This window comes from Odocoileus virginianus, unplaced genomic scaffold (assembly GCF_023699985.2).
Source record: "Odocoileus virginianus isolate 20LAN1187 ecotype Illinois unplaced genomic scaffold, Ovbor_1.2 Unplaced_Scaffold_21, whole genome shotgun sequence".
Lineage (NCBI taxonomy): Eukaryota > Metazoa > Chordata > Mammalia > Artiodactyla > Cervidae > Odocoileus > Odocoileus virginianus.
In genome coordinates, this window is record NW_027224283.1 from 222,061 (window position 1) to 248,339 (window position 26,279).

The window sequence follows — 26,279 nt, forward strand, 5'->3', positions numbered from 1 at the left end:
AAATAAGAGAAACATTACTTTGTAGAGAAAACAGTGGAAGTTGAGAGGGGTTGTTTCAAATGAAATTCCTTGGAAGGAAAGTGAAAGCTTATTTATTTATGTTTTTTTAGTTTTATTGAAGTATAGTTGATTTACAATGTTGTGTTAATTTCTTCTGTACAGCAAAGTGACTCATTATACATGTATATATTCATTTTCATATTTTTTTCCATTATGATTTGTCAAATGATTTTGAATATAGTTCTCTGTGCTGTAGAGTTGGTCCATTTGTTTATCCGTTTATCCATAGGTCCATTGTTTATCTACCCTATATGTAATAGTTTGCCTCTGCTAATCCCAAACTCCCATCCCTTTCTTCCCTTACCCACTGCCCTTCAGCAACCACAAGTCTGTTCTTGGTAAGGAAAGGAGTTCAATAAGTAAATAAGTAATAAGTAAATGAATAAAGTGCAGTAGTTCCCACTGACTGGGCTTGCTGCTGGGCAAAGAGAATTCTTCCTGTCAGGGTCTATGATTGATGTCAAGTTGTATTGTGTGAAGGTTCTTACTTCTGGCCTTCTGACTCCATTTTAAATGAAGTTTCCATCACCCTATTTCACAACATCCTGTTTCCTTCATCCTGTATCATTGCTCTCCTCTGTTGACATATTTGTTTTTGAATAATTAAACTTTACAACTCTGAAGTATAATAAAATTTGTTCTGTAAGTTTGTTGATTTTGACAGATATTCACCATTCGAAACAAGTAGTTTCAAATTTAGGTATTAAATAATGTTGACAGTATTCCAGAAGAAGAATCAACAGATAGTTCTGAGATATTTCCTTGTCCTATGACATGTGACTTGATCTTGCACAAGATCTTTGAATAAAGTTCATGAAAGGGTGAAGGGTTAAGAACAGAAGCAGATGATTTATAGAGGATACCATCAACAGGAAAAGTTCCAAGAAAGCCTGTTTCTCTCAATCTAATGAAAATGTTTCCCTCACTGCTCTCCACTACACAATCTATATCCCCAAGCTGAGAATATAGTCTTCTTTAATTGGCTTTATATTTTATAACACATTTGCCCCCATGTATGTAAATATATTAAGCTATTGGTTAATGAATACATTAAGTTAGGACATTTCTATGCTATTGCACAGTAGTTTATTAATTTATTTCCCAGATGAAATTGAGATATGGAAAAAGTTGCTACTGACAGAGAAAAAATAAGGAAATTTTCAGGGACCAGAGAATAGTCCAGGGAAAGGTATCATATGAGGGCACCTGAAGCCAGAATCAAAATTAAGAGATAGAATCAGGTAGATAAGATGGAAAAGCAGTTGGAGGTAGGAGATTTGATCTTGCACATGAAGTCTCCTGTGATCAGTCCCTGAGCGACTGTATTACCTAGAATGGCAACAGCTAGCAGATAACAAACGCCATCCCACTTCCCCATAATGCTATCTGAAAATCAGGTGCATCTGAAGACTGTGCAACTGGACACAGCCCATTCCCTCACTGTGGAGGGCAAAGCCATGTTTCCTTAGACTCAGGGGAAACCCACCTCAAGGCTCTTTGTGGGAAATATTTTCCAACAACCAAGCGAAAACCATTCTTGTAAAAAAACTAGCTGGTGTTTACTGGGAGGATCCTGTTCTATATAAATAAAGGGAAAAATCAGGAGCCCTGGAGACAGAGTACAGATAGGAAACATTTGGATAGCTACAGTGTGATTAATCATAGTTTATAAAGAGGAATTGTCTGCCTACTACTGGTCCTAATTCAGATACAATTAGTTAACTGACATTTACTTTGGTCAAATAGGCAGAGGTGGCATCATGTACAAGATTGACTCTCTACTCAAAAAAAACATGGGAAATGAAATCATGGAGAAGTCAGTTTCCCATGTCCTCCCATCTGCCCAATAATGAAAAGCTATACACAGGTAAAGTGGAAGGAAGTTTCAATGGCAGTATTCTTAAATGTTTAAGAACTGAATCTCTGGAATCAAATTATTTGTCTTCATATTTCCACTTTACCATACCCTTGTTGGATGGTAATCTAGATGGATATTTTAGGTTCCTTAATACTTATGAGGGGCTTTGTTCAAGGCTCACCAGTAAAGAGTCCACCTGCCAATGCAAGAAACACAGGTTCAATCCCTGGGACCAGAAGATCCCTTGGAGAAGGAAATGGTAACCCACTCCAATATTGTTGCCTGGGAAATTCCATGGACAGAGGAGCCTTGCAGACTACAGTTCATGGGGTCACAAAGAGTCGGATACAACTTAGCAACTAAACAGCAATATTTACTCCTCATCTTCAAAGTGTGAATTACAATATTACAGACCACAGAGAGTTGCTACATTCAGTTCAGTTCAGTCGCTCAGTTGTGTCCGATTCTTTGTGACCCCATGAACCATAGCATGCCAGGCTTCCCTGTCCATCACCAACTCCTGGAGTCCACCCAAACCCATGTCCATTGAGTCGGTGATGCCATCCAACCATCTTATCCTCTGTCATCCCCTTCTCCTCCTGCCCTCAATCATTCCCAACATCAGGGTCTTTTCAAACAGAGTCAGTTCTTCACATCAGGTGGCCAAAACACTGGAGTTTCAGCTTCAGCATCCGTCCTTCCAATGAACACCCAGGACTGATCTCCTTTAGGATGGACTGGTTTGATCTCCTTTCAGTCCAAGGGACTCTCAAGAGTCGTCTCCAACATCACAGTTCAAAAGCATCAATTCATTTGGTGCTCAGCTTTCTTTATAGTTCAACTCTCACATCCATACATGACCACTGGAAAAACCATAGCCTTGACTAGACAGACCTTTGTTGACAATGTCTCTGCTTTTTAATATGCTGTCTAGGTTGGTCATAACTTTCCTTCCAAGGAGTAAGCATCTTTTAATTTCACGGCTGCAATCATGATGTGCAGTGATTTTGGAGCCCAGAAAAATAAAGTCAGTTACTATTTCCATTGTTTCCCCATCTATTTGCCATGAAGTGATGGGACCAGATGCCATGATCTTAGTTTTCTGAATGTTGAGCTTTAAGCCAACTTTTTCACTCTCCTCTTTCACCTTCATCAAGAGGCTCTTTAGTTCTTCTTCACTTTCTGCCATAAGAGTGGTGTCATCTGCATATCTGAGGTTATTGATATTTCTCCCAGCAATCTTGATTCCAGCTTGTGCTTCATCCAGCCCAGTATTTCTCATGATGTACTCTATATAGAAGTTAAATAAGCAGAGGGTGACAATATACAGCCTTGACGTACTCCTTTTCCTATTTGAAACCAATCTGTTGTTCCATGTACAGTTCTAACTGTTGCTTCCTGACCTGCATACAGGTTTCTCAAGAGGCAGGTCAGGTAGTCTGGTATGTTGAGATAAACTATGTAATGTGTTTAACACTACATCTGGCACCTAGTTTAAGAAATGTTAGCTGTTAGCCTAATAAAATTTGAAAGTGAATTTGAAGGAAGAAAAATGGGCTTCCTTATCCAGAAGCATCTTTTCTATGATTGAAATTTATTATCAGAAATGTACTTTCCAATTAATGAAAAGTATCTCTAGAATCAATAGTTCAAAGTATTTTGAGTTTTTAAAAAAGTTAATGAAGCTTTTGAAAATTTAATATTGAACCGTTTTCCAACTCTACAACAAGAAAACTATTAGAAACAAGTTTTCTGAAGAAGACACCCTAACTAAGTGGTTAACCTTTCACATAATAAGTAATTCACTTATTAAGTTTTCCAGAGGATTTTAGATACCAAGAAACAGAAATAGGTGAACTAGTAGTTGTTGGAAGCTAGAGAACACTTTAGAGTTAGAAAATCTGAATATCACAAAACAGATTCCTAAAACTTAATATGTAATTAAGATGCAGGAGAGAAATTTATTTTCTTGCCAATTATGAGACAGTTATACACATACTTCCAACAATTTGTTCTCAACATCAAAATTAGAGGACTGAACAAAATGGTTGACAGTATCAGCTGCATTTAAAATTCTATCAATCTGTTCATAATTTATAAATAAAAATTTTATGTAAAGGGGACTGGTATCATTAACTTTGAGTGCTTTTTTAAAATGAACAAGGAGATAAAAGGAAATAAGTAAGAGTGTGGAAGAAACAGCTAAGTTTTCAGCACAATCTGAATGAGGTTTTCTGATTTGGCAGAAGGTTTTGAAAGGTCAGGGTACCAGGACAAGTCCAGAAGATAACTTAAAGTTATATGCAGTTGCAGAGTGAGTTCAAAAAGAGGTGGATGGATTAAGAAGTATGGTCAGCATGTTATGTCACAAACTGCAACCAGTAAATGACAAACCTAAGTACTTTTTCTCTCTTTGAAAGAGGGGGCCATACTGCGTGCTATATATAAGAAGTGCCCTATTAATTATTAGACTTTCCAAGGAAGCACTAATTGTGAGATTCCAGAAGTCCTCAAAATAAAAGTGAATAGAAAAGTTTATGGAAGACTGGAAAATAAATTAAGAAGGATAGAACTATGATCACAGTGAAGGAAAGGATAGAAAGTGTACCAAACTTCACTTAACCAAAGAGGGAAAGTAGGAGATTTCTCTGGTGGTCCAGTGGTTGAGAATTTTCCTTCAAATGCAGAGAATGCAGGTTCAGCCCCTGGGAAGGGAACAAAGAGCCCATACGTTGTTGTTGTTTAGTTGCTAAGTCACGTCTGACTCTTTTGCAACTCGGCAGGCTCCTCTGTCCGTCGGGTTTCCCAGGCAAGAAGACTGTACTGGAGTGAGTTTCCATTTCCTTCTCCAGGAGTGGCTCTTCCCAATTCAGGGATCGAACCCAGGTCTCCTGCATTGGCAGGTGGATTCTTTACCACTGATGCACCAAAGAAGCCTAAGATCCCACATGCCACAGGGCAACTAAGCCTGCATGCTACAACTAGAGAGGCCTGAGAGCCACCAACTCGTGAGCCTGTGTATTCCAGAGCCCATGTTCCACAAGGAGAGAAGCCTGCATGCTGCAATGGAGACACAGCATGGCCGAAAACAAACAAAACCAAAGAGAGAAAGCACTTAGCACATGCAATTCCTTTCTAAGGGAAAAAGAAGAGTAAAAATACTCAGCCTTTATTTAATATTAATGATGTCCCTAAAACTATGCTAAGAACCTTGGGTTTAATCTTACTTAATTCTCACCATAATTCAATGAGGCACATGATATTAATATCTACACTTTTTGGGTGATGAAATAAAGAAAGCAGAGGGCAGCAGATCCACTATTTGGCTCACTACCCAGATCATTACCCTAATCTGAATGATTCCAATACCCCAATGCTTCACCATTACCATTTACAAAATGATCCAGGTAACTGAACTCTGCCTATTCAGGAATTACCTTTCCTGAAGTCTCAACCAACCTTCTAGAGAAGAATTGGGAATGGGGGTAGACTCAAAGGCTGGAACAGAATTCAGTGTTGTAGCAGCTCATTTCCACAAAACATTTCTTCACATTAATTCATAGTAACGTAAAAACTTTTGTCTAATTTACTCTTGGGCCAAGGCAAAGACACCTGGTGTCAGTTGAGGAGAAGGGCTTCCGAGGTGGCTCAATGGCAAAGAATTCGCCTGCCAATGCAGGAACCATGGTAGGGTTCATTCCCTGGGTAGGGAAGATCGCTTGGGGAAGGAAATGGCAACACAGTCCAGTATTCTTGCCTGAAAAATCCTATGGACAGAGGAACATGGTGGGCTACAATCCATGGGGTCACAAAGAGTCGGACAAGACTTAGCGATTGAGTGAGCATGCACCCATGTCAGTTGAGAGGACTCAGGTAAAAGTTATCTCTTTACCCTTGATGCCAAAAATAGCTTCATTAAGTTTCAAGACATTATGGGAGGTAAGTAAGACTATATGGAAATAGACGAATGATGTTTCGGGTAAAGGGAAATCAGCCAACTTATTTCCATGTATAAAATGCTTGATCCTTCTTATTGACTTGAAAAATATTTAACTCTTACTGAGTGCCAGAGATGTTGCAAGGCAATCCACTGAGAATAGTGAGCAAAACAAACATGATCTGTGTTCTTGTGGGTCTTGCAGTGGGGTAAGAGAATAAAGATGAAGAAGTTTAAAAGAAAATACATAATTGCAAATAGCAAAGGTGTGCCATAAGGTAAAGAGTGATGTTCTGAAAACACCAAGTTCACAGGTTTGTTTAGAAGAGCATAGGACCTCCTCTCTGAAGCTGGAGGAACTGAAAAAGGATACTCTAAATGGGACCTGCCTAGTAAAAGAAAGAGTAGAAAAGTAGGTTGGAGAGAGTTAAGGGAGCCAGGGCACATGGGAATTTTCAGGCCACAGTGAGAATTTTCTTTAATTCCAAGTTCAGAAGGAAACCATGAAAGGAACTGAAACCAGGAAATGACATAGCTCAATGTATCAGCTTAAAAGAGCATTCTGGTTGATATGTAGAAGATGCCTTGTTTTGTTTTTTTCTAGTTTTGAAAGTACAGAGACTAGAGAAGCAATCTTTTTCTTTTTTCTTTTTCTTTTTTTTGAAATTGTTAAATGAGCATGTTTGGCTGTGGAATTCAGAAAAGACAGAGAGTGATAGAAAAAGCTTTAGGAATGGGGGGAGGAGCCAAGGTGGCAGAGGAATAGGACGGGGAGACCACTTTCTCCCCTACAAATTCATGGAAAGAACATTTGAACGCTAAGCAAAATTTACAAAACAACTTCTGACCGCTAGCAGAAGACATCAGGCACCCAGAAAAGCAGCCCATTGTCTTTGAAAGGAGGTAGGACAAAATATAAAAGTAAAAAGAGAGACAAAAGAGCTAGGGATGGAGACCCATCCTGGGAAGGGAGTCATAATAGAGGAAGTTTCCAAACACCAGGAAACCCTCGCACTGGCGGGTCTGGGGGAAGTTTTCGAATCTCGGAGGGCAACCTAACTGGGAGGAAAAATAAATAAAACCCACAGATTACATGCCTAAAAGCAACTCCCAGCAGAAAAGTACCCCAGACGCCCGCATCTGCCACCAGCAAGTGGGGGCGGAACAGAGAGGAGCGGGTGGCATTGCTTAGGGTAAGGACCGGGCCCAAATGCCCTGAGGGCAATCAGAGGGAGCTAACGTGAGATAGCAACTTAAACTGTGGGATAGCAAGAGAGAGAGAGAAAATTAACTGGCCCGAACACACTGCCAGCCATTCGCAGAACAAAGGGACTGAGCAATTCCAGAGAAGAGCTAGCTGGCAGTGGACCGGCCCATCCCCCACTGGAGGCAGGAGGCAGGGGGATGGGAAAGGGGAAAACTCGAACCCAGAGATGACATCCCCTACCAAACTGCAAACAGGCCTCCAGTTTCTAACCAAAGACTTCCTGAGATTCTGGATGGTCGACATCCGCCGGGAGGGTCGTGGCTACAGGCCAGCTCCTGAGAATAGACACAAGCCGCATGCACCTGACTGGCGCAGGGAAACAGAGGCTGGGACCACGGAAGGAATAAGGTGCACCACACCCAGGGAGGGTGCGCCCGTCAAGCTCCTGGCTGCCTGAGCTGCTCGGGCTGTGGAAGGCACAAGACGCAGGCCTGGCCGAGTCCACGCTTTTGTGGAATACCCGAAAACTGGAACCGCACGCAACGCAGGGCCCGCTCCATATAGAGCAGCTGGGAGCCTGAGCAGTGTAGATGGGGAAAGCACACACCCGTGAGCGGGGGCAAACCCAGTGTGGCCAGAACACTGTGAGTGCTCCCCACACACAGCGATATCTGTCTGCAGCGCCCCTCCCTCCCCGCAGCGCGACTGAACAAGCGAACCTAAACAAGAGACCACCTCCGCCCACCTGCATCAGGGCAGAAATTAGACACTGAAGAGACCAGCAAACAGAAGCCAATTAACAAAGGGAACTGTTTCAGAGGTGACCGGTGCAACAGATTAAAATCCCTGTAGGTAACACCGACTACACTGGAAGGGGCCTATAGATATCGAGAAGTGTAAGCTGGAATGAGGAGCTATCTGAAACTGAACCGAACCCACACTGACCGCAACAGCTCCAGAGAAATTCCTAGATATATTTTTACTTTTTTTAAATAATTACTATTACTCCCCCATTACTCCTTAACTTTCATTTTCATGTATTTTTATTATTTTTTTAATTAGGAAAAAAATTTTTTTTTTGTTTTTTTTTTCTCTTATTTTCTTTTAAAGTCCTCTATTACTCCTTAATTTTCATTTTCATTTCACTATAACCTTGCAAAAAAAAAAAAAAGGAGAAAGCCCTATTTTTAAACTGAACTTCATATATATTTCTAAAATTTTTTGTGTTTTTGTTTTTAATATTGTATTTTTAAGAGTCTAACCTCTACTTTAGATTTTTAGTCTTTGTTTTTCAGTTTTGATATCAATTTTGGACATTTAAGAATCCAATATTCAGTACCCATTTTTATTCAGGAGTGTGTTGATTACTCTCTCCCACTTTTGACTCTCCATTTTCTACCTCAGAACACCTCTATTTCCTCCCTTCCCCTTCTCTTCCCAATCCAATTCTGTGAATCTCTGTGGGTGTCTGGGCTATGGAGAACACTTTGGGAACAGAGAACTGCATAGATCTGTCTCTCTCCTCTTGAGTCCTCTTTTTCTCCTCCTGCTCATCTCTATCTCCCTCCTCCCTCTTCTCTTCTTCATGTAACTGTGAGCCTCTTTGGGTGTCCCTCACGGTGGCGAATCTTTTCACCATTAACCTAGAAGTTTTATTATCAGTGCTGTATAGTTGGAGAAGTCTTGAGACTACTGGAAGAATCAAACTGAAATCCAGAGGCAGGAGACTTAAGCCCAAAACTTGAGATCACCAGAGAACTCCTGACTACAGGGAACATTAAGTAATAAGAGACCATTCAAAAGCCTCCATACCTACACTGAAACCAACCACCACCCAAGAGCCAGTAAGTTCCAGAGCAAGACATACCATGCAAATTCTCCAGCAATGCAGGAACATAGCCCTGAGCGTCAACATACAGGCTGCCCAAAGTCACACCTAACACAAAGACCCATCGCAAAACTCATTACTGGACACTCCATTGCACTCCAGAGAGAAGAAATCCAGTTCCACGCACCAGAACACCCACACAAGCTTCCCTAACCAGGAAACCTTGACAAGCCAATTGTCCAACCCCACCCACTGGGTGAAACTCCACAATAAAAAGGAACAACAGACCACCAGAATACAGAAAGCCCACTCCAGACACAGCAATCTAAATAAGATGAAAATACAGAGAAATACCCAACAGGTAAAGGAACATGAAAAGTGTCCACCAAGCCAAACAAAGGAGGAGGAGATAGGGAATCTACCTGAAAAAGAATTTAGAATAATGATAATAAAAATGATCCAAAATCTTGAAAACAAAATGGAGTTACAGATAAATAGCCTGGAGACAAAGATTGATAAGATGCAAAGAATATTTAATAAGGACCTAGAAGAAATAAAAAAAGAGTCAATTAAAACTGAATAATGCAATAAATGAGATCAAAAACACTCTGAAGGGAACCAACAGTAGAATAACGGAGATAGAAGATAGGATAAGTGAGGTAGAAGATAAAATGGTGGAAATAAATGGAGCAGAGAGGAAAAAAGCAAAAAAGATTTAAAAGAAATGAGAACAACCTCAGGGACATCTGGGACAATCTGAAACACCCCAACATTTGAATCATAGAGGAGTCTCAGAAGAAGAAGACAAAAAGAAAGGCCATGAGAAAATACTCGAGGAGATAATAGCTGAAAACTTCCCTAAAATGGGGAAGGAAATAGTTACACAGGTCCAAGAAACCCAGAGAGTCCCAAACAGGATAAACCCAAGGCGAAACACCCCAAGACACATATTAATCAAATTAACAAAGATCAAACACAAAGAACAAATATTAAAAGCAGCAAAGGAAAAACAACAAATGACACACAAAGGGATTCCCATAAGGATAACAGCTGATTTATCAATAGAAACCCTCCAGGCCAGAAGGGAATGGCAGGACATACATAAAGTAATGAAAGAGAATAACCTACAACCTAGATTACTGTACCCAGCAAGGATCTCATTTAGATATAAAGGAGGATTCAAAAGCTTTACAGACAAACAAAAGTTGAGAGAATTCAGCACCACCAAACCAGCTCTTCAACAAATGCTAAAGGATCTTCTCTAGACAGAAAACACAGAAAGGTTGTATAACCGTGAACCCAAAACAACAAAGTAAATGGCAACGGGGCCATACCTATCAATTACCTTAAATGTAAATGGGTTGAATGCCCCAACCAAAAGACAAAGACTGGCTGAATGGATACAAAAACAAGACCCCTATATGCTGTCTACAAGAGACCCACCACAAAACAAGGGACACATACAGACTAAAAGTGAAGGGCTGGAAAAAATATTTCAAACAAATCGAGATCAATTGAAATCAGGAGTCACAATACTCATATCAGATAAAATAGACTTTCAAATAAAGGCTGTGAAAAGAGACAAAGAAGGACACTACACAATGATCAAAGGATCAATTCAAGAAGAAGATATAACAATTATAAATATATATGCACCCAACATTGGAGCACCACAGTATGTAAGGCAAATGCTAACGAGTATGAAAGAGGAAACTATAGTAACACAATAATAGTGGGAGACATTAATACCACACTCACAACTATGGATAGATCAACTAAACAGAAAATTAACAAGGACACACAAACTTTAAATGACACAATGGACCAGCTAGACCTAATTGATATCTATAGGACATTTCACCCCAAAACAATCAACTTCACCTTTTTCTCAAGTGCACACAGAACCTTCTCCAGAATAGATCACATCCTGGGCCATAAATCTAGTCTTGGTAAATTCAAAAAAACTGAAATCATTCCAGTCATCTTTTCTGACCACTGTGCAGTAAGATTAGATCTCAATTACAGGAAAAAATTATTAAAAATTCAAACATATGGAGGCTAAATAACATGCTTCTAAATAACCAACAAATCATAGAAGAAATCAAAAAAGAAATCAAAATATGCATAGAAATGAATGAAAGTGAAAACACAATAACCCAAAACCTATGGGACACTGTTAAAGCAGTGCTAAGGGGAAGGTTCATAGCATTACAGGCTTAACTCAAGAAACAAGAAAAAAGTCAAATAAATAAACTAGCTCTACACCTAAAGCAACTAGAGAAGGAAGAAATGAAGAACCCCAGGGTTAGTAGAAGGAAAGAAATCTTAAAAATTAGGGTAGAAATAAATGCAAAAGAAACAAAAGAGACCATAGCAAAAATCAACAAAGCTAAAAGCTGGTTTTTTGAAAAAATAAACAAAATTGACAAACCATTAGCAAGACTCATTAAGAAACAAAGGGAGAAGAACCAAATTAACAAAATTAGAAACGAAAATGGAGAGATCACAACAGACAACACTGAAATACAAAGGATCATAAGAGACTACTACCAGCAGCTCTATGCCAATAAAATGGACAAATTCTTAGAAAATTATAACTGTCCAAAACTGAACCAGAAAGAAATAGATGATCTTAATAGACCCATCACAAGCAAGGAAATCAAAACTGTAATCAGAAATCTTCCAGCAAACAAAAGCCCACGACCAGATGGCTTCATAGCTGAATTCTACAAAAAATTTAGAGAAGAGCTAACACCTATCTTACTCAAACTCTACCAGAAAATTGCAGAAGAAGGGAAACTTTCAAACTCATTCTATGAGGCCACCATCAACCTAATTCCAAAACAAGACAAAGATGAAAAAAAAAAAAAAAAAGGAAAGAAAAAGAAAACTACAGGCCAATATCACTGATGAACATAGATGCAAAAATCCTTAACAAAAGTCTAGCAAACAGAATCCAACAATGCGTTTAAAAACTCATACATCATGACCAAGTGGGCTTTAACCAAGAAATGCAAGGATTCTTTAATATCCACAAATCAATCAATGTAATACACCACATTAAAAAATTGAAAGATAAAAACCATATGATTGTCTCAATAGATGCAGAAAAAGGCTTTGACAAAATTCAGCATCCATTTATGATTAAAATTCTCCAGAAAGCAGGAAGAGAAGAAACTTACCTCAACATAATGAAAGCTATATATAACAAACCCACAGCAAGCATTACCCTCAATGGTTAAAAATTGAAAGCATTTCCCCTAAAATCAGGAACAAGACAAGGGTTCCCACTCTCACCACTACTATTCAACATAGATTTGGAAGTTTTGGTCACAGCAATCAGAGCAGAAAAAGAAGTAAAAGGAATCCAGATAGGAAAAGAAGAAGTGAAATTCTCACTGTTTGCAGATGACATGATCCTCTACATAGAAAACCCTAAAGACTCTACCAGAAAGTTACTAGAGCTAATCAATGAATATATTAAAGTTTCAGGATATAAAGTTAACACACAGAAATTCCTTGCATTCCTATACACTAACAATGAGAAAACAGAAGGAGAAATTAAGGAAACAATACCATTCACCATTGCAACAAAAAGAATAAAATACTTAGAAGTATTTCTACCTAAAGAAACAAAAGACATATACATAGAAAACTACAAAACACTGATGAAAGAAATCAAAGAGGACACAAACAGGTGGAGAAATATATTGTGTTCATGGATTGGAAGAATCAATATTGTCAAAATGTCTATACTACCCAAAGCAATCTATAGATTCAATGCAATCCCTATCAAGCTACCAATGGTATTTTTCACAGAACTAGAACAAAAAAATTCACAATTTGTATGGAAACACAAAAAACCTCGAATAGCCAAAGCAATCTTGAGAAAGAAGAATGGAACTGGAGGACTCAATCTGCCTGACTTCAGACTACGCTACAAAGGCACAGTCATCAAGACAGTATGGTACTGGCACAAAGACAGAAATATAGATCAATGGAACAGAATAGAAAGCCCAGTGTTAAATCCACAAACCTATGGACACTTTATCTTCGACAAAGGAGGCAAGAATATACAATGGAAAATAGACAACCACTTTAACAAGTGGTGCTGGGAAAACTGGTCAACCAGTTTTAAAGGAATGAAACTAGAACACTTTCTAACACCATACACTAAAATAAACTCAAAATGGATTAAAGATCTAAATGGAAGACCGGAGACTATAAAACTCCTAGAGGAGAACATAGGCAAAACACTCTCCGACATAAATCACAGCAGGATCCTCTATGACCCACCTCCCAGAATATTGGAAATAAAAGCAAAAATAAACAAATGGGACCTAATTAAACTTAAAAGCTTCTGCACAACAAAGGAAACTATAAGCAAGGTGAAAAGACAGCCCTCAGATTAGGAGAAAATAATAGCAAACAAAGCAGCAGACAAACGTTTAATCTCAAAAATATACAAGCAACTCCTGCAGCTCAATTCCAGAAAAAATAAATGACCCAATCAAAAAATGGGCCAAAGAACTAAACAAACATTTCTCCAAAGAAGACCTACAGATGGCTAACAAACATATGAAAAGATGCTTAACATCACTCATCAGAGAAATGCAGATCAAAACCACAATGAAGTACCATTACACGCCAGTCAGGATGGCTGCTATCCAAAAGTCTACAAGCAATAAATGCTGGAGAGGGTGTGGAGAAAAGGGAACCCTCTTACACTGTTGGTGGGAATGCAAACTAGTACATCCACTATGAAGAACAGTGTGGAGATTCCTTAAAATCTGGAAATAGAACTGCCACATGACCTAACAATCTCACTTCTGGGCATACACACCGAGGAAACCAGATCTGAAAGAGACACATGCACCCCAATGTTCACCGCAGCACTGTTTATAATAGCCAGGACATGGAAGCAACCTAGATGCCCATCAGCAGAAAATGGATAAGGAAGCTGTGGTACATATACACCATGGAATATTACTCAGCCATTAAAAAGAATTGATTTGAATCAGTTCTAATGAGATGGATGAAACTGGAGCCCATTATACAGACTGAAGTAAGCCAGAAAGATAAAGACCATTACAGTATACTAACACATATATATGGAATTTAGAAAGATGGTAACGATAACCCTATATGCAAAACAGAAGACACAGATGTACAGAACAGACTTTTGGACTCTGCGGGAGAAGGCGAGGGTGGGATGTTTCGAGAGAACAGCATCAAAACATGTATATTATCTAGGGTGAAACAGATCAGGTTGGATGCATGAGACAAGTGCTCGGGCCTGGTGTACTGGGAAGATCCAGAGGGATCGGGTAGAGAGAGAGGTGGGAGGGGGGATCGAGATGGAAAATACATGTAAATCCATGGTTGATTCATGTCAATGTATGACAAAAAACACTACAATATTGTAAAGTAATTAGCCTCCAACTAATAAAAATTAATGAAAAAAAAAAAAAAGCAGAGACATTACTTTACTAATAAAGGTCCATCTAGTAAAAAAAAAAAAAAAAGCTTTAGGAACATCCCACCTTTCATTATAGTCAAGTCTATTTACATTCCAATAAAAGAAGATACACAGTATTTATGACCAGAAGGATTATTGGCATTCATTCTGAAGTCTTGTATAGAATAATAAAATAACATAATCACATATGGTGTTGATTATATTTAAGATAATTTTCTAAGTGGTTTAAACATATTGACTCATTTATTCCTTTAACAATACTATGCAATAAATTCAGTTATTCTCCGTGGAATAATTCTTCCATATGAGGAAAATGATACACAGAAATTAATAGTTTAGCTAAAGTCATGTGCTAAGCAATCATAATTTGAGCCCAGAAAATCAAGCTCCAGAGTCCATGCCCCAAGCCAATGTGTTGTGCTGCCTCTCTGGTGCCTTTATATGATTCATGATAAATAATGCTTTTGCCTTTATTTTTCCTTTTCTACTTGACTGATGTCATCTGAAAGAGGTTCATTCTCTAGAGGGCTTTAATCTGGGAGTCTTGTACCACAGACTTATAAGTATAATGATAAGAATGTTTAATATCAGCTTTTGGCCACACTACTGTATGAATCTTGGAGGAGCATGAGTCACCAATGCAATCACATTATCAAATATAATTATATTGTCTTGCCTGGCATTCTTGCTCTACTCTCATTTCTAAGCCATTTGAACCCAACTCATATCCAATTTCTACCTTATTTTAACCAACAGAAGGTGCAGATGTCAGAGGTCAGTGATGAAAAATTACACCATATTAACAGCATTCATCCTGGTGGGACTGACAGATGACTCAAACTTACAGATTTTGCTTTTTATTTTTTTGTTCATCGCCTATCTGCTGAGTGTTATTGGGAACTGACAATCATCACCCTCACCTTTGTAGATTCTCACCTTAAAAATACCTATGTATTTCTTTCTCTGGAATTTCTTCATTGTAGAAGTCTCTTTTACCACTCTCTGTATTCCCAGATACCTGTATATGCTTGCCTCTGGGGACAATACAGTTACCTATAATCTTTGTGCCACTCAATTATTTTTTTTCTTATTATCCTGGGTGTGACTGAGTTTTTCCTCCCGACGGCCATGTTCTATGCCCACTATGTGGCCATCTGTAAACCCCTGCATTACACGACCATCATGAACAACATGGTCTGCGTCAAGTCCCTTATTGTCTTTTACATGATTGCTCTAATCGTCATCATCCCACCATTTGGCATGGGCTTTGAGCTTGAGTTTTGTGACTCTAATGTCACTTTGACTGTGATGCTGCTCCCATCCTGAAGATTACTTGCCCAGACACAGAGTTCCTAGAGCGATTCTTCTTGGTCCTGACTGTGTTGATGCTCCTGTTCACCTTGGTGTGTGTAGTCATGTCCTATACACACATCATCAGGACCATTCTCAGATTCCCTTCTGCCAAGCAAAGGAAAAAAGCTTTGTCTACATGTTCTTCCCATATAATTGTGGTTTCTGTCACTTATGGAACCTGCATTTTCGTCTACATCAAACCACATGCAAAAGAAGTGGTTGCTATGAATAAGATGGTGTCAGTGCTAACAACTTCAGTTGCCCCCATAATAAATCCTTTCTTTTATACTCTGAGGAACAAGCAAGTGGTATGAGTTTTCAAAGATATGATCAAAAGTGTTGCATCTATTTCAAAGAACTAAGATTAATGAAATTAAAAGATCAAAGTGTAAAACAACTTCCTATTATTTTAAGAGTTTTATTTAGATGTAATTTAACTATTATAAAATTCACAAGTTTTAATTATACCATTGAATACACTCAAGTAAGTTAACAAGGCTGTCCAATCACCACTATAATCCATTTTAGAACATTTCCATCACCCCAGATATTTTTCTGATGACCAACGGCAGTCAGTCACCACTTTTGCCCCTTACCTCCAGTACAAACACTGATCTGTTTTCCTTCTCTATAAATTTGTCTTTTCTGGACATTTCATGCAAATGGAAACATATATGTATTTGTGTCTAACTTTTTTTATTTGGCATAATGTTTTTGAGGTTCATTCATGTTGTAGCAGTTATTAGGAGCTTACTCCTTTTTATAGCAAATAGTATCCCATCACATGGATATATTACATTCAGTTTTTCCTTCACCAGTTGATGAACATTTGGGTTGTTTCCATGTCATTGTGAGACATACGTTTTCATTCTTTTGTACCTAAAGTGGAGTTGTTGAGTTGTATGGTATCTATAAAGCTGTTTTCTAAATTTGTACCTTGTTAGTCCCACCAGCAATGTGTAAAGGGCCCAGTTTCATCACATATTCACCAACACTTGAATTTTAACTCTTTTTATTATGGCCATTCTCATGAGTGTATAATGGCACCACATTATGGATTTAATTGGCATTTTTCTAATGATGAATGATATTGAGCGTCTTTTCCTGTGTTTATCATCTGTTTGTATATCTTCTTTGGTGAAATTTCTATTGAAATAATTCACCCATTTTTAATTGGGTTGCTTGCCTTTTTGTTGTTTTTTTTTTTTTTTTAATTTTTGATTGCACCATATGGCATGCATGGTTCTTAGTTCCCCCACCAGGTATTGAACTCATGTCCCCTGCATGAGAAATCTGAAGTTTTAACCACTAGACTGATAAGGAAGTCCCATGTTGCTTGTCTTCTTAACTGAGTTGTAAGAGCTCTTTGTATATTTTGATCCAAGTCCTTTATCATATATTTGATACTTGAAAATCAAATATTTTCTCCCAATTTGTGGTATGTGAATAAGTCTGTGAAGCAATATTCATTTAAGTCATTCTTTTCAGCATTGCTTTTAATCGCAAAAGGCATCAATAGAAGACTGCTCTATTCAACAGAAGTTCCATTCTGCCGAATACCTTACATCTGTTAAAAAAAATAAACTAAGCTCTTTGTATATTGACATAGAAAATTTTCCATTATGCTATATATTTAAGTAAGAAAGATGCAAAACAGTGCATACATCCTTTCTGTTTAGAAAAAGCTGAAAACTTATCATCTAATTATACATATGCCTAAAAATGCATTAAAACACTGGAAAAATAGTGAAAATATATGGATAGGTAACTGAGCATATAAGGATAAGGTGATTAAAATGAGCTTTCACTGAATATCTGTTTATACATTCTGCTGTTACAAAGCTTCAAAAACTCATATAGTGATAGGAGTATTCTTCATATAAATATATAAAAGTACTGTATACAAATACTTTTACAATATATTCCATCAAAAAATGAACTTTTATATACTATACAAAATACATTTATATTTCATTAATATTAAAATCTTATATTTGCATTTTATTTGCATCTGTATTTAATTCATATCCATAATTCATGCAAATTCATTCATAATTCATATAATTTAAAACATAAGTTTATACTGAATATATTTATCATAAAACTGAATACCAATATGACATATTCAAGCATGTATCATGCACTGAAAGTGTTAGTTTGAGGCATCTTTTTAAGGAAATATTTCTGTTTATTTGAAGCTTAAGTGATCCTCTATCAGCAGCCAGTTTGAGGGGTAGTTTTAAACATAAATGCACTTATTTGGAAAAGATGACCAAAATTAAACTTTCAACTTTAATGGAATTTTTAAAACTCCAAGTAAATATATTGAAATATAGAGATAAGATATAAAGATAGGATCAGAAATTAATGAAATGAAAAACAAAGATACAGTATGAGGGAAATTAATAAACTGCTCTCCCAAAAAACAGAACTAATAAGGTTTTCATGTTCTGGTAAAACTGATAAACAAATAATAAGGAAGATATAGATAATATTAAAAATGGAGAAACTTTGATAGATACAACTTAGATAGCAAAGATAAAAATGCCATAAAAATACTATATCAGTAAATGTATATCTTAGTAAAATGACAACTTCTTTTTAAAATGACCTGAAAAAATAAAAAGCTTAAATGGTACTATAAAATGTAAGGAAATTGATCAATAGTTTTGGTTTCTCCAGTTGTCATGTGTGGATGTGAGAGTTGAACCATAAAGAAGGTGGAGCACCAAAGAATTGATGCTTTTGAGCTATGATGTTGGAGAAGATTCTTGAGAGTTCCTTGGATTGCAAGGAGATCCAACCAGTCAACCCTAAAGGAAATCAATCCTGAATATTCATTGGAAGGACTGATGCTGAAGCTGAAGCCCCAATACTTTGGCCACCTGATGCAAAGAACTAACTCACTGGAGAAGACCCTGATGCTGGGAAAGATTGAAGGCAGGAGGAGAAGGGGACGACAGAGGATGAGATGGTTGGATGGCATCACCAACTCAATGGACATGAGTTTGAGCATAAGCTCTGGGAGTTGGTGATAGATAGGGAAGCCTGGCGTGCTGCAGTCCATGGGGTCACAAAGAGTAGGACACAAGTGAGTGACTGAACTTACTGAATTTTGTTGTTCAGTTGCTAAGTCATGTCCAACTCGTTTTGACCCCATGGACTGACTACAGTATGACAGTCTCCCCTGTCCTTCACCATCTCCCAGAATTTGCTCAAATTCATGTCCATTAAGTCTAATTTACTAGATATTTTTAAAATTGATAAACTTCAAAATTCATTTTTGATAACTCTTAGTGAGTTATAAATGGAAGTGAATTGTGGAGTGTCCAAGTTGACCTGAAACAGTTTTGCTCTTTCCTACCCATGTTACTTACAAAAAAAAAAAAAAAACCATCTGATAGTGAGGTATATTGCTTTACTTTAGAATCATGAGTATGCAATCTCCTAAGTACTTATAATAATTAGTCATGAGATGAATGGGTAATTCTCCTACAATAGAAGATGGTGTGGTTTCACCAAGAGCCACAACTCTGCATTCCTGTGAGCTTCTTCCCTGAACACAGCAGAATGCCTTAAACAATGAAAAAAAAAATGGTGAAAAGAAATCACACTTCAGATTCATCAACAACAAACACTTACTGCTTTGTACCTGACCTATTTCTGATTCTATTGTTGCATCTTCCTTTCTCCAAGGACACAGTCCCAATTGAGAGCAGTACTTTTTCCACCCAAAGTTAATTACTCTATAGGTTAATTAGTGACTTTTGAACCTATGATCCCAAGGTGTTATATTGTTTGTTTAATCAGATGATCCCTGCTAACCTGTTGAGGACCAGATATAATTTATGCCATCCCTGTAATTTGCAGGTAGTGCTCCCTTTCTGTACAGAGGTCAAGATATCAGTTTGCCCAAACCAAAAAGAGTTTCTCACCAACAACTAGAGTCTTTAATTCTTTTAACTATACAGAACATATGAACATTTTTCCTAGAATTAAGTCAGAAAATATCTTTCATTTGGTATCCTTATAAGACTATAGAAAGTAAAAGGACATCTGAGAAAAAACTCTGGGAAATTGTGGGCAATGGGACCCTAGGAGATCTCTGCTCACTCACACACTTGCAAGTGAGTGTAAGTGTGTGAGTGCATGAAAAATTTTGTAGGACACACCATCAGCTAACAAAGTCTTCTCAGCTCTGAATCACCTTAAGGATCTTTGTGGTTAAATTGCACAGAAGCCATGAGCAGCTCTCTGAAAGGTGAGTATGATTTACTTAGTTCAAAGTTACAAATCAGAAAGTTTTGACCTAGGTGTTCCAAAACCCAGGTCTAGGAGAGTTAAGAACAGTGTTTCATGATAGAAATCAATAGTTATATCCAATGTTATTCTACTCTCTGACAAGTGACGTTTGAATTTTAATAAGACTTCAGAAAGGTGTCCTCTGGAAAAATTTGAAGGCTAGGACAGTAAATTTTTAGGGGAGGAATATAGTCCCCCATGTGTGAGGCCCTAAGACTTCCTTTTCCTCTTAATCCAGCAAAAATGTCTCCCTAATGTTTCTATTTTTCTCAAAAGCTTGAGTATCTACCATTAGAGATAATTCCCTGTATTTAATGAACAGTACCACAAAATACACTTGAGATGGTAAAACATTGTGCTATTAATAAGGGTGTGTTAGTCACTCAGTCGTGGCTGATTCTTTGTGACCCCATGGACTGTAGCCGTCCAAGCTTCTCTGTTCATGGAATTCTCCAGGCAATAATTCTGGAGTAGGTTGCAATTTTTTCACCCAAGAGCTATTAATGCCACAATACATCGGTGAAATTTCACATGTTATTCTGCATGAGGTTACCCAATGTATTTCAGGTGAGACTAAGATAATAACATATTTTCAAGGAGAGAAGGGAGAATATTGTGGGTTCATAGGGCTTATCCAAGGTTGAGGAGAGCTTGGTGGACCCCATATGTAGGCACTGGGAATCTAGATCAGAAGACAAGGAAGGATAATAGGAATGCTACTCAACTTTAACATCTGGTAGAGTATGGTCACTCTCTGAGTGGTTCCACAGTACCTGAGAAAGAAGCAGTTAACTGACCCACCATTTATTACACACCCAAGTCAGACCCCTGTCCATCAATGCAAGACAGAGGACTCTGAAGTGAGATCTAGCACATATTGGAAATGGATGCTGCACCCCCGGTGGGAAGGGGAAAGCCACATTTCCGTAGTCTCAGGGGAAACTCACCTGAAGATCATTATGGGAAATAGGTGGCAACATCCAAGAGAAAACATTCATGTTCAAAAATAATTGAGATTTCCTGGGAAGATCTTTTTCCATCCCAGTGATGAGAGAAACCAGAGTCCCTAGAGACAGTGACTGCAAATGGGAAACATTCCATTTGCCACAAATGTGTGCATTAGTTGCTCACTCTGTCTGATTCTTTGTGACCCTATGGACTGTGTAGCCTGCCAGGCTCCTCTGTCCATGGCATTTCCAGGCAAGAATATTGGAGTGGGTTACCATTTCCTTCTCCAGGGTATCTTCTTGACCCAGGGATCTTCCTGACCCAGGAATCAAAGCAGCATCTCCTGCATGACAAGCAGATTCTTTTACTATCCAAGCCACCAGGGAAACCCTACAAATGTAATGAATTATTACTGTTGAAGACCAACTATCATTCTACTATAACCCTCAGAAATAAATACACCCTGAGCATTGATTTATTTCATTCCCTGAAAGTTACTTGACAGCATCATAGAGAAGATGTTGGTCATTTTCTGTTTCTCAAAAGATAAAGAGGAAAAATAAATCAGTCAAATAAAGAGTTGAGAAGGAAGTGTTTTATAGTGGTTATGAGCTGGGTCATATAGACGAATGGTTAATATTCCTGCTTTACTGCATCCTAAGTCATTGACCTTGTACACAATTTTAAATATTTCTGGACCATGATTTCCTCAATTGTAAAATGAAGATTAAATCACAACCAGCCTCAGAGAGCTGCTTTGAGAATTAAATGATATAATCTAAATGTTTAACACAATTATTAACATTTAGTACCTGCTTATAAATATTACCTTCCTTGAAGAAGTTTGTGAATTAAATTGAATAAAATGAAAAGGGGGTTTTCTATGCTGCTATCTCCATTAAAAGCCTATTCTTATCCCAGGAATTTCCTCATGAGAAGTTTATTCTTCAATTAAAAACATAAATATGCCTGGAGTGAGTAACATAAATATGGTTATCAGCTTCTAAAACCCTAGGTGAATTTATTTCCTCCTACAACACTGATGATAAATGTTCCCTGAAGTAATATAGAGACTGAGGGATCAGCTAGAGTGGACTGAGTACCCTTGAAAGATTAAAACACACACACACACACACACACACACACACACACACACATATTAGAAGCGGCAAACTTCCTGAGGGGTGAGTGGAAATCAGAGAAACAACAACAACAACAACAAAAAAAAACACCCTGAAATTCTCTCCTAATTTTGGCACAGTGCAAAAAAACATAGAAATCAGATTTAGAAATCTTAGATTCTTCTTTAGACTTTGCTCCTAGTGAGCCTGGTGACTGCTGACCCTCTGATTTCTATCTTTAAAATTAGAGGATTGGCCAAAGTAATTATTAAGGTGATTTGTATCTCAATTTATGTAGCTCTCTTAAGTCCTTGACAGTTTCATTTACTGTAACCTGGTGTCCATTTGACTAAGGTTTTTTTTTTTTTCTTTTTTTTTTTTTCTTCCTCTCTTGTTCCTTTGCAATAGTTCAAAGAGAAAGATATAAGGCAACATGTAGAGGTCATAAAAGATATTTCTTATAAATTAGTGGGGGGAATTTTTGGGGAGTTCTCAAGTACAATGAGATGAAACAAGCAGATCCTAGGACAAGGAGAGAATATGAAATTTGCAGTTATTGAAAGGAAGTGAATATCCCAAGGAACAACACTTGAATTAAGAGACTTGGGCAAGGAATCACATTAGAAAATATAAATAGTGTAGAGCATGAATGTATGAGATTCAGAGAAAATAAGTCACATGTTACATTGTATATAGTTGAATTACTTCCACATAAACAGACTTATCAATGAATATTACATTTGTGGAATTTAAAAGGAGCTTATAATTTTGTATTTAATCTCAAAGATAGCAGCAAACTTAAAATATGTATACAGAATATAGTAAGAGGTGAGAGGTAAATCTAGGGATAAGGTGGGAAAAAGTATGAGACAGTATGTGAACACAGGGAGAGGCGGTAGGTCCTGGAAGAAGAAATAGAGTGAATAGAATGTATTTGATATCTGTTCTATGCCAGTTAGGATGCTAAGAGCCTAGAAGAATTACTGTATTTAATCTTTATACTAACCCATGAAAAACATACAATTATTATTTGCATGTCACAGAACAGGAAAAAGAGCCCATTACTGAACTTTCCAAAGTTTCATGACCATGTGTGAACCCAAGTATCAAGCCCTGGTAGCTATTTTATTCCAGAACTTCCACTCTCTTAAACCCCATCTCTCTCTCTCTCTCTCTCTCTCTTTTTTTTTAAGCTTCTCCGGGTCTTCACTGCTGTGGGTGGGCTTTCTCTGGTTGCACTGAGCAGAGGCCATTCTCTAATTGTGGTGTGAGTGTTTCTCACGGTGGCGGCTTCTCTTGGTTGTGGAGCATGGGCTGGAGAGCCTGAGGGCTTCAGCAGCTGTGGCTTGCGGGCTCTAGAGTGCAGGCTCAGTAGTTGTGGTACATGGGCTTAGTTGCCCTGCAGCATGTGGGATCTTAGTTCCTGAACCAGGGTTCGAACCCATATCCCCTATCTTGGCCACCAGGGAAGTCCCATGTCCTCCTGGACCACCAGGGAAGTCCCATCCCTATGTCTTATAATTAACCCAGATGGGCTCTCTCAGAGGAGACCTAGGACTGGGTGACAACTCTCCTCAACCAAGTTCCTTCTGAGAAAATGAGGCAAAGAGATGAACAAAGGGAAACCTTACCACCAGGCCACCTCCTTTCCTCTGCAATCCTTCCTTCAAGACACCACTCTTAACCCCAAGTAGCTTTAAAATGTTAATTATTATTCAATCTTAGGTACAGATGATGTAGTTTAGTGTAATTATGGGAGATGATGACTAAAATTGATCATGTATCTCTCTGATTTCTAGAATTGCCTCAATACACTGAGATCCTTAGGTGAAGATTAAAACCTAAAATATAAATGAATGATGTAACTTTTCAGTTACACTTTAAATGAAACTAGTCTATCAATTATCGAGGACAAAATGCCCGGCTTCATTCACTCAGTAAACTTGTATTGCATATCTACTACATGCCAGGAAAAAATCTAGCCCTGGGTTTACAGTGGTTTACAAAATAAATCCATCTGTGTTCTCATGGAACATGCAGTCAAGTAGAGGATGAAAGTAAAAAGTAAATGGAAAATAAAAGAAAGAAGCAGAGAGCATGCTCACAACATTGGAGGTAGAAACACACAGATAGGATCCTAAGAGATGCATCTTTGAGTGGATTATGTTTAAATTAGCACCTGAAAAATAAGATCCAGTCACATGAGAATGCAAACAGATCATTTCTAGAACAGAGAAAACTGGAAAAGGTCCAGGATGGAAAATAATTTGGCATCTTCAAGGAACAGAAGACCCAAACAGCTAAGCTAGAGACAAATTAGGAGCATTTCACAGCAATGAGATCATGAAATATCTTATAAACCAGAGTAAGGAGTCTGACTTTTATTCCAAGAGTTATGGAACTCCAGTGAGTGATTGTAAACAGAGAAATGGATCTTAAGTAAGGTTTTGAAAATTACTCTGATTCTATCTTTTGAATAGACTTATCAGCGTACTCTGTGCGGTTTAAAAGGTAAGAGAGCAGAGAGATGTGAGGCACCTTAGAGGAGAATGTGGATTATCATCACAAGCAAGGAAGCAGAGGTGGAGAGGAGAAAAAAATTTAACTTCACAACCTTACCTGTAGTCATCGCTGTATCCCACATAGAACCAAGATGACAGCACAGCTTGAGGCTTGATTGTCAGGAAATTACAAACCATGCATATTTTTATGACGGTGTTTTTCTGTTCATTAACGCTGATAAAAAAGCCTAGCTTCTTTTCCATTAGGTTGTTGACCAAATAATTCCTTTACTATTGAATTAATACTAAATTGATATAGTAATAAGAATCTTTAGATAGAGCCTTCTGACTAGTATCCAGTATAATGCTCAGCAGTGGGAATCCAGTAGCAATAATGATTAATTAACTGCTGCTCCAATAGCATTCTTCGTTAACAGGCAAATAAAACAGTGTTCTTGATTCACACTTAAATAAAATAAAACCTTGACTTATGTAACTAAGTTAACATTAGCTAGGAATTTCATGTCATCCCTCTGCTAATTCATGTAACAGTCTAGTTCTCTGATCTAATTTCTCTCTCTCTCTCTCTCTCTCTCTCTCTCTTCTTCTTCTTCTTCTTCTTCTTCTTCTTCTTCTTCTTCTTCTCTCTTCTTCTTCTTCTTCTTCTTCTTCTTCTTCTTCTTCTTCTTCTTCTTTTTTTAACACATAGACACAACCACCGTCAGGAATCAGAGATGAAAAATTATTCAGCAATAACAACATTCATCCTTGTGGGACTAACCAATGACCCAAGTCTACAGATTCTGCTGTTCATCTTTTTGTTTCTAACTTACCTTTTGAGTGTTGTAGGGAACCTGATCATCATCACTCTCACTTTGGTAGATCCTCACCTCAAAACACCCATGTATTTTTTCCTCCGGAATTTCTCCATCTTGGAAGTGTCATTCACAACCGTCTGCATTCCCAGATTCCTCTACACAATGGCATCTGGGGACAATACTGTTACATACAATGCATGTGCCACTCAATTATTTTTTATTGTTATCCTGGGTGTAACTGAGTTTTTTCTCCTGACGGCCATGTCTTACGACCGCTATGTGGCCATCTGCAAACCCCTGCATTACACAACCATCATGAACAACACGGTCTGCATCAAGTTCCTCACTGGCTGTTACATGATTGCTCTAATCATCGTCATCCCACCATTTGGCATGGGCTTTGAGCTTGAGTTTTGTGACTCTAATGTCATAGATCACTTTGGCTGTGATGCTGCTCCCATCCTGAAGATCACTTGCTCCAACACAGAGTTTCTAGAGCGATTCATCTTGGTCCTGGCTGTGTTGACGCTCCTATTCACCTTGGTGTGTGTAGTCATGTCCTATACATACATCATCAGGACCATTCTCAGATTCCCTTCTGCCCAGCAAAGGAAAAAGGCTTTTTCTACATGTTCTTCCCATATAATTGTGGTTTCTATCACTTATGGAACCTGCATCTTCATCTATATTAAACCACATGCAAAAGAAGGGGTAGCTATGAATAAGGTGGTGTCAGTGCTAACAACTTCAGTTGCCCCTGTAATGAATCCTTTCATTTATACTCTGAGGAACAAACAAGTGGTACAAGCTTTCAAAGACATGATCAAAAAGGTTGCATTCAGTTTCAAAGAACTAAATGATTACTAA

General features: G+C 38.0%; 1 protein-coding gene and 1 pseudogene across 1 annotated transcript; both read left to right on the plus strand.

The window, feature by feature from the left end:
• The first annotated feature begins 15,150 nt into the window (after positions 1 to 15,150).
• LOC139033607 (olfactory receptor 6C2-like) lies at positions 15,151 to 16,084 on the plus strand (annotated as a pseudogene).
• A 9,244-nt stretch (positions 16,085 to 25,328) lies between these two features.
• LOC139033609 (olfactory receptor 6C2-like) lies at positions 25,329 to 26,279 on the plus strand. The gene has a single exon (XM_070463028.1). The coding sequence runs from the start codon at positions 25,329 to 25,331 to the stop codon at positions 26,277 to 26,279; it is 951 nt and encodes a 316-aa protein (XP_070319129.1).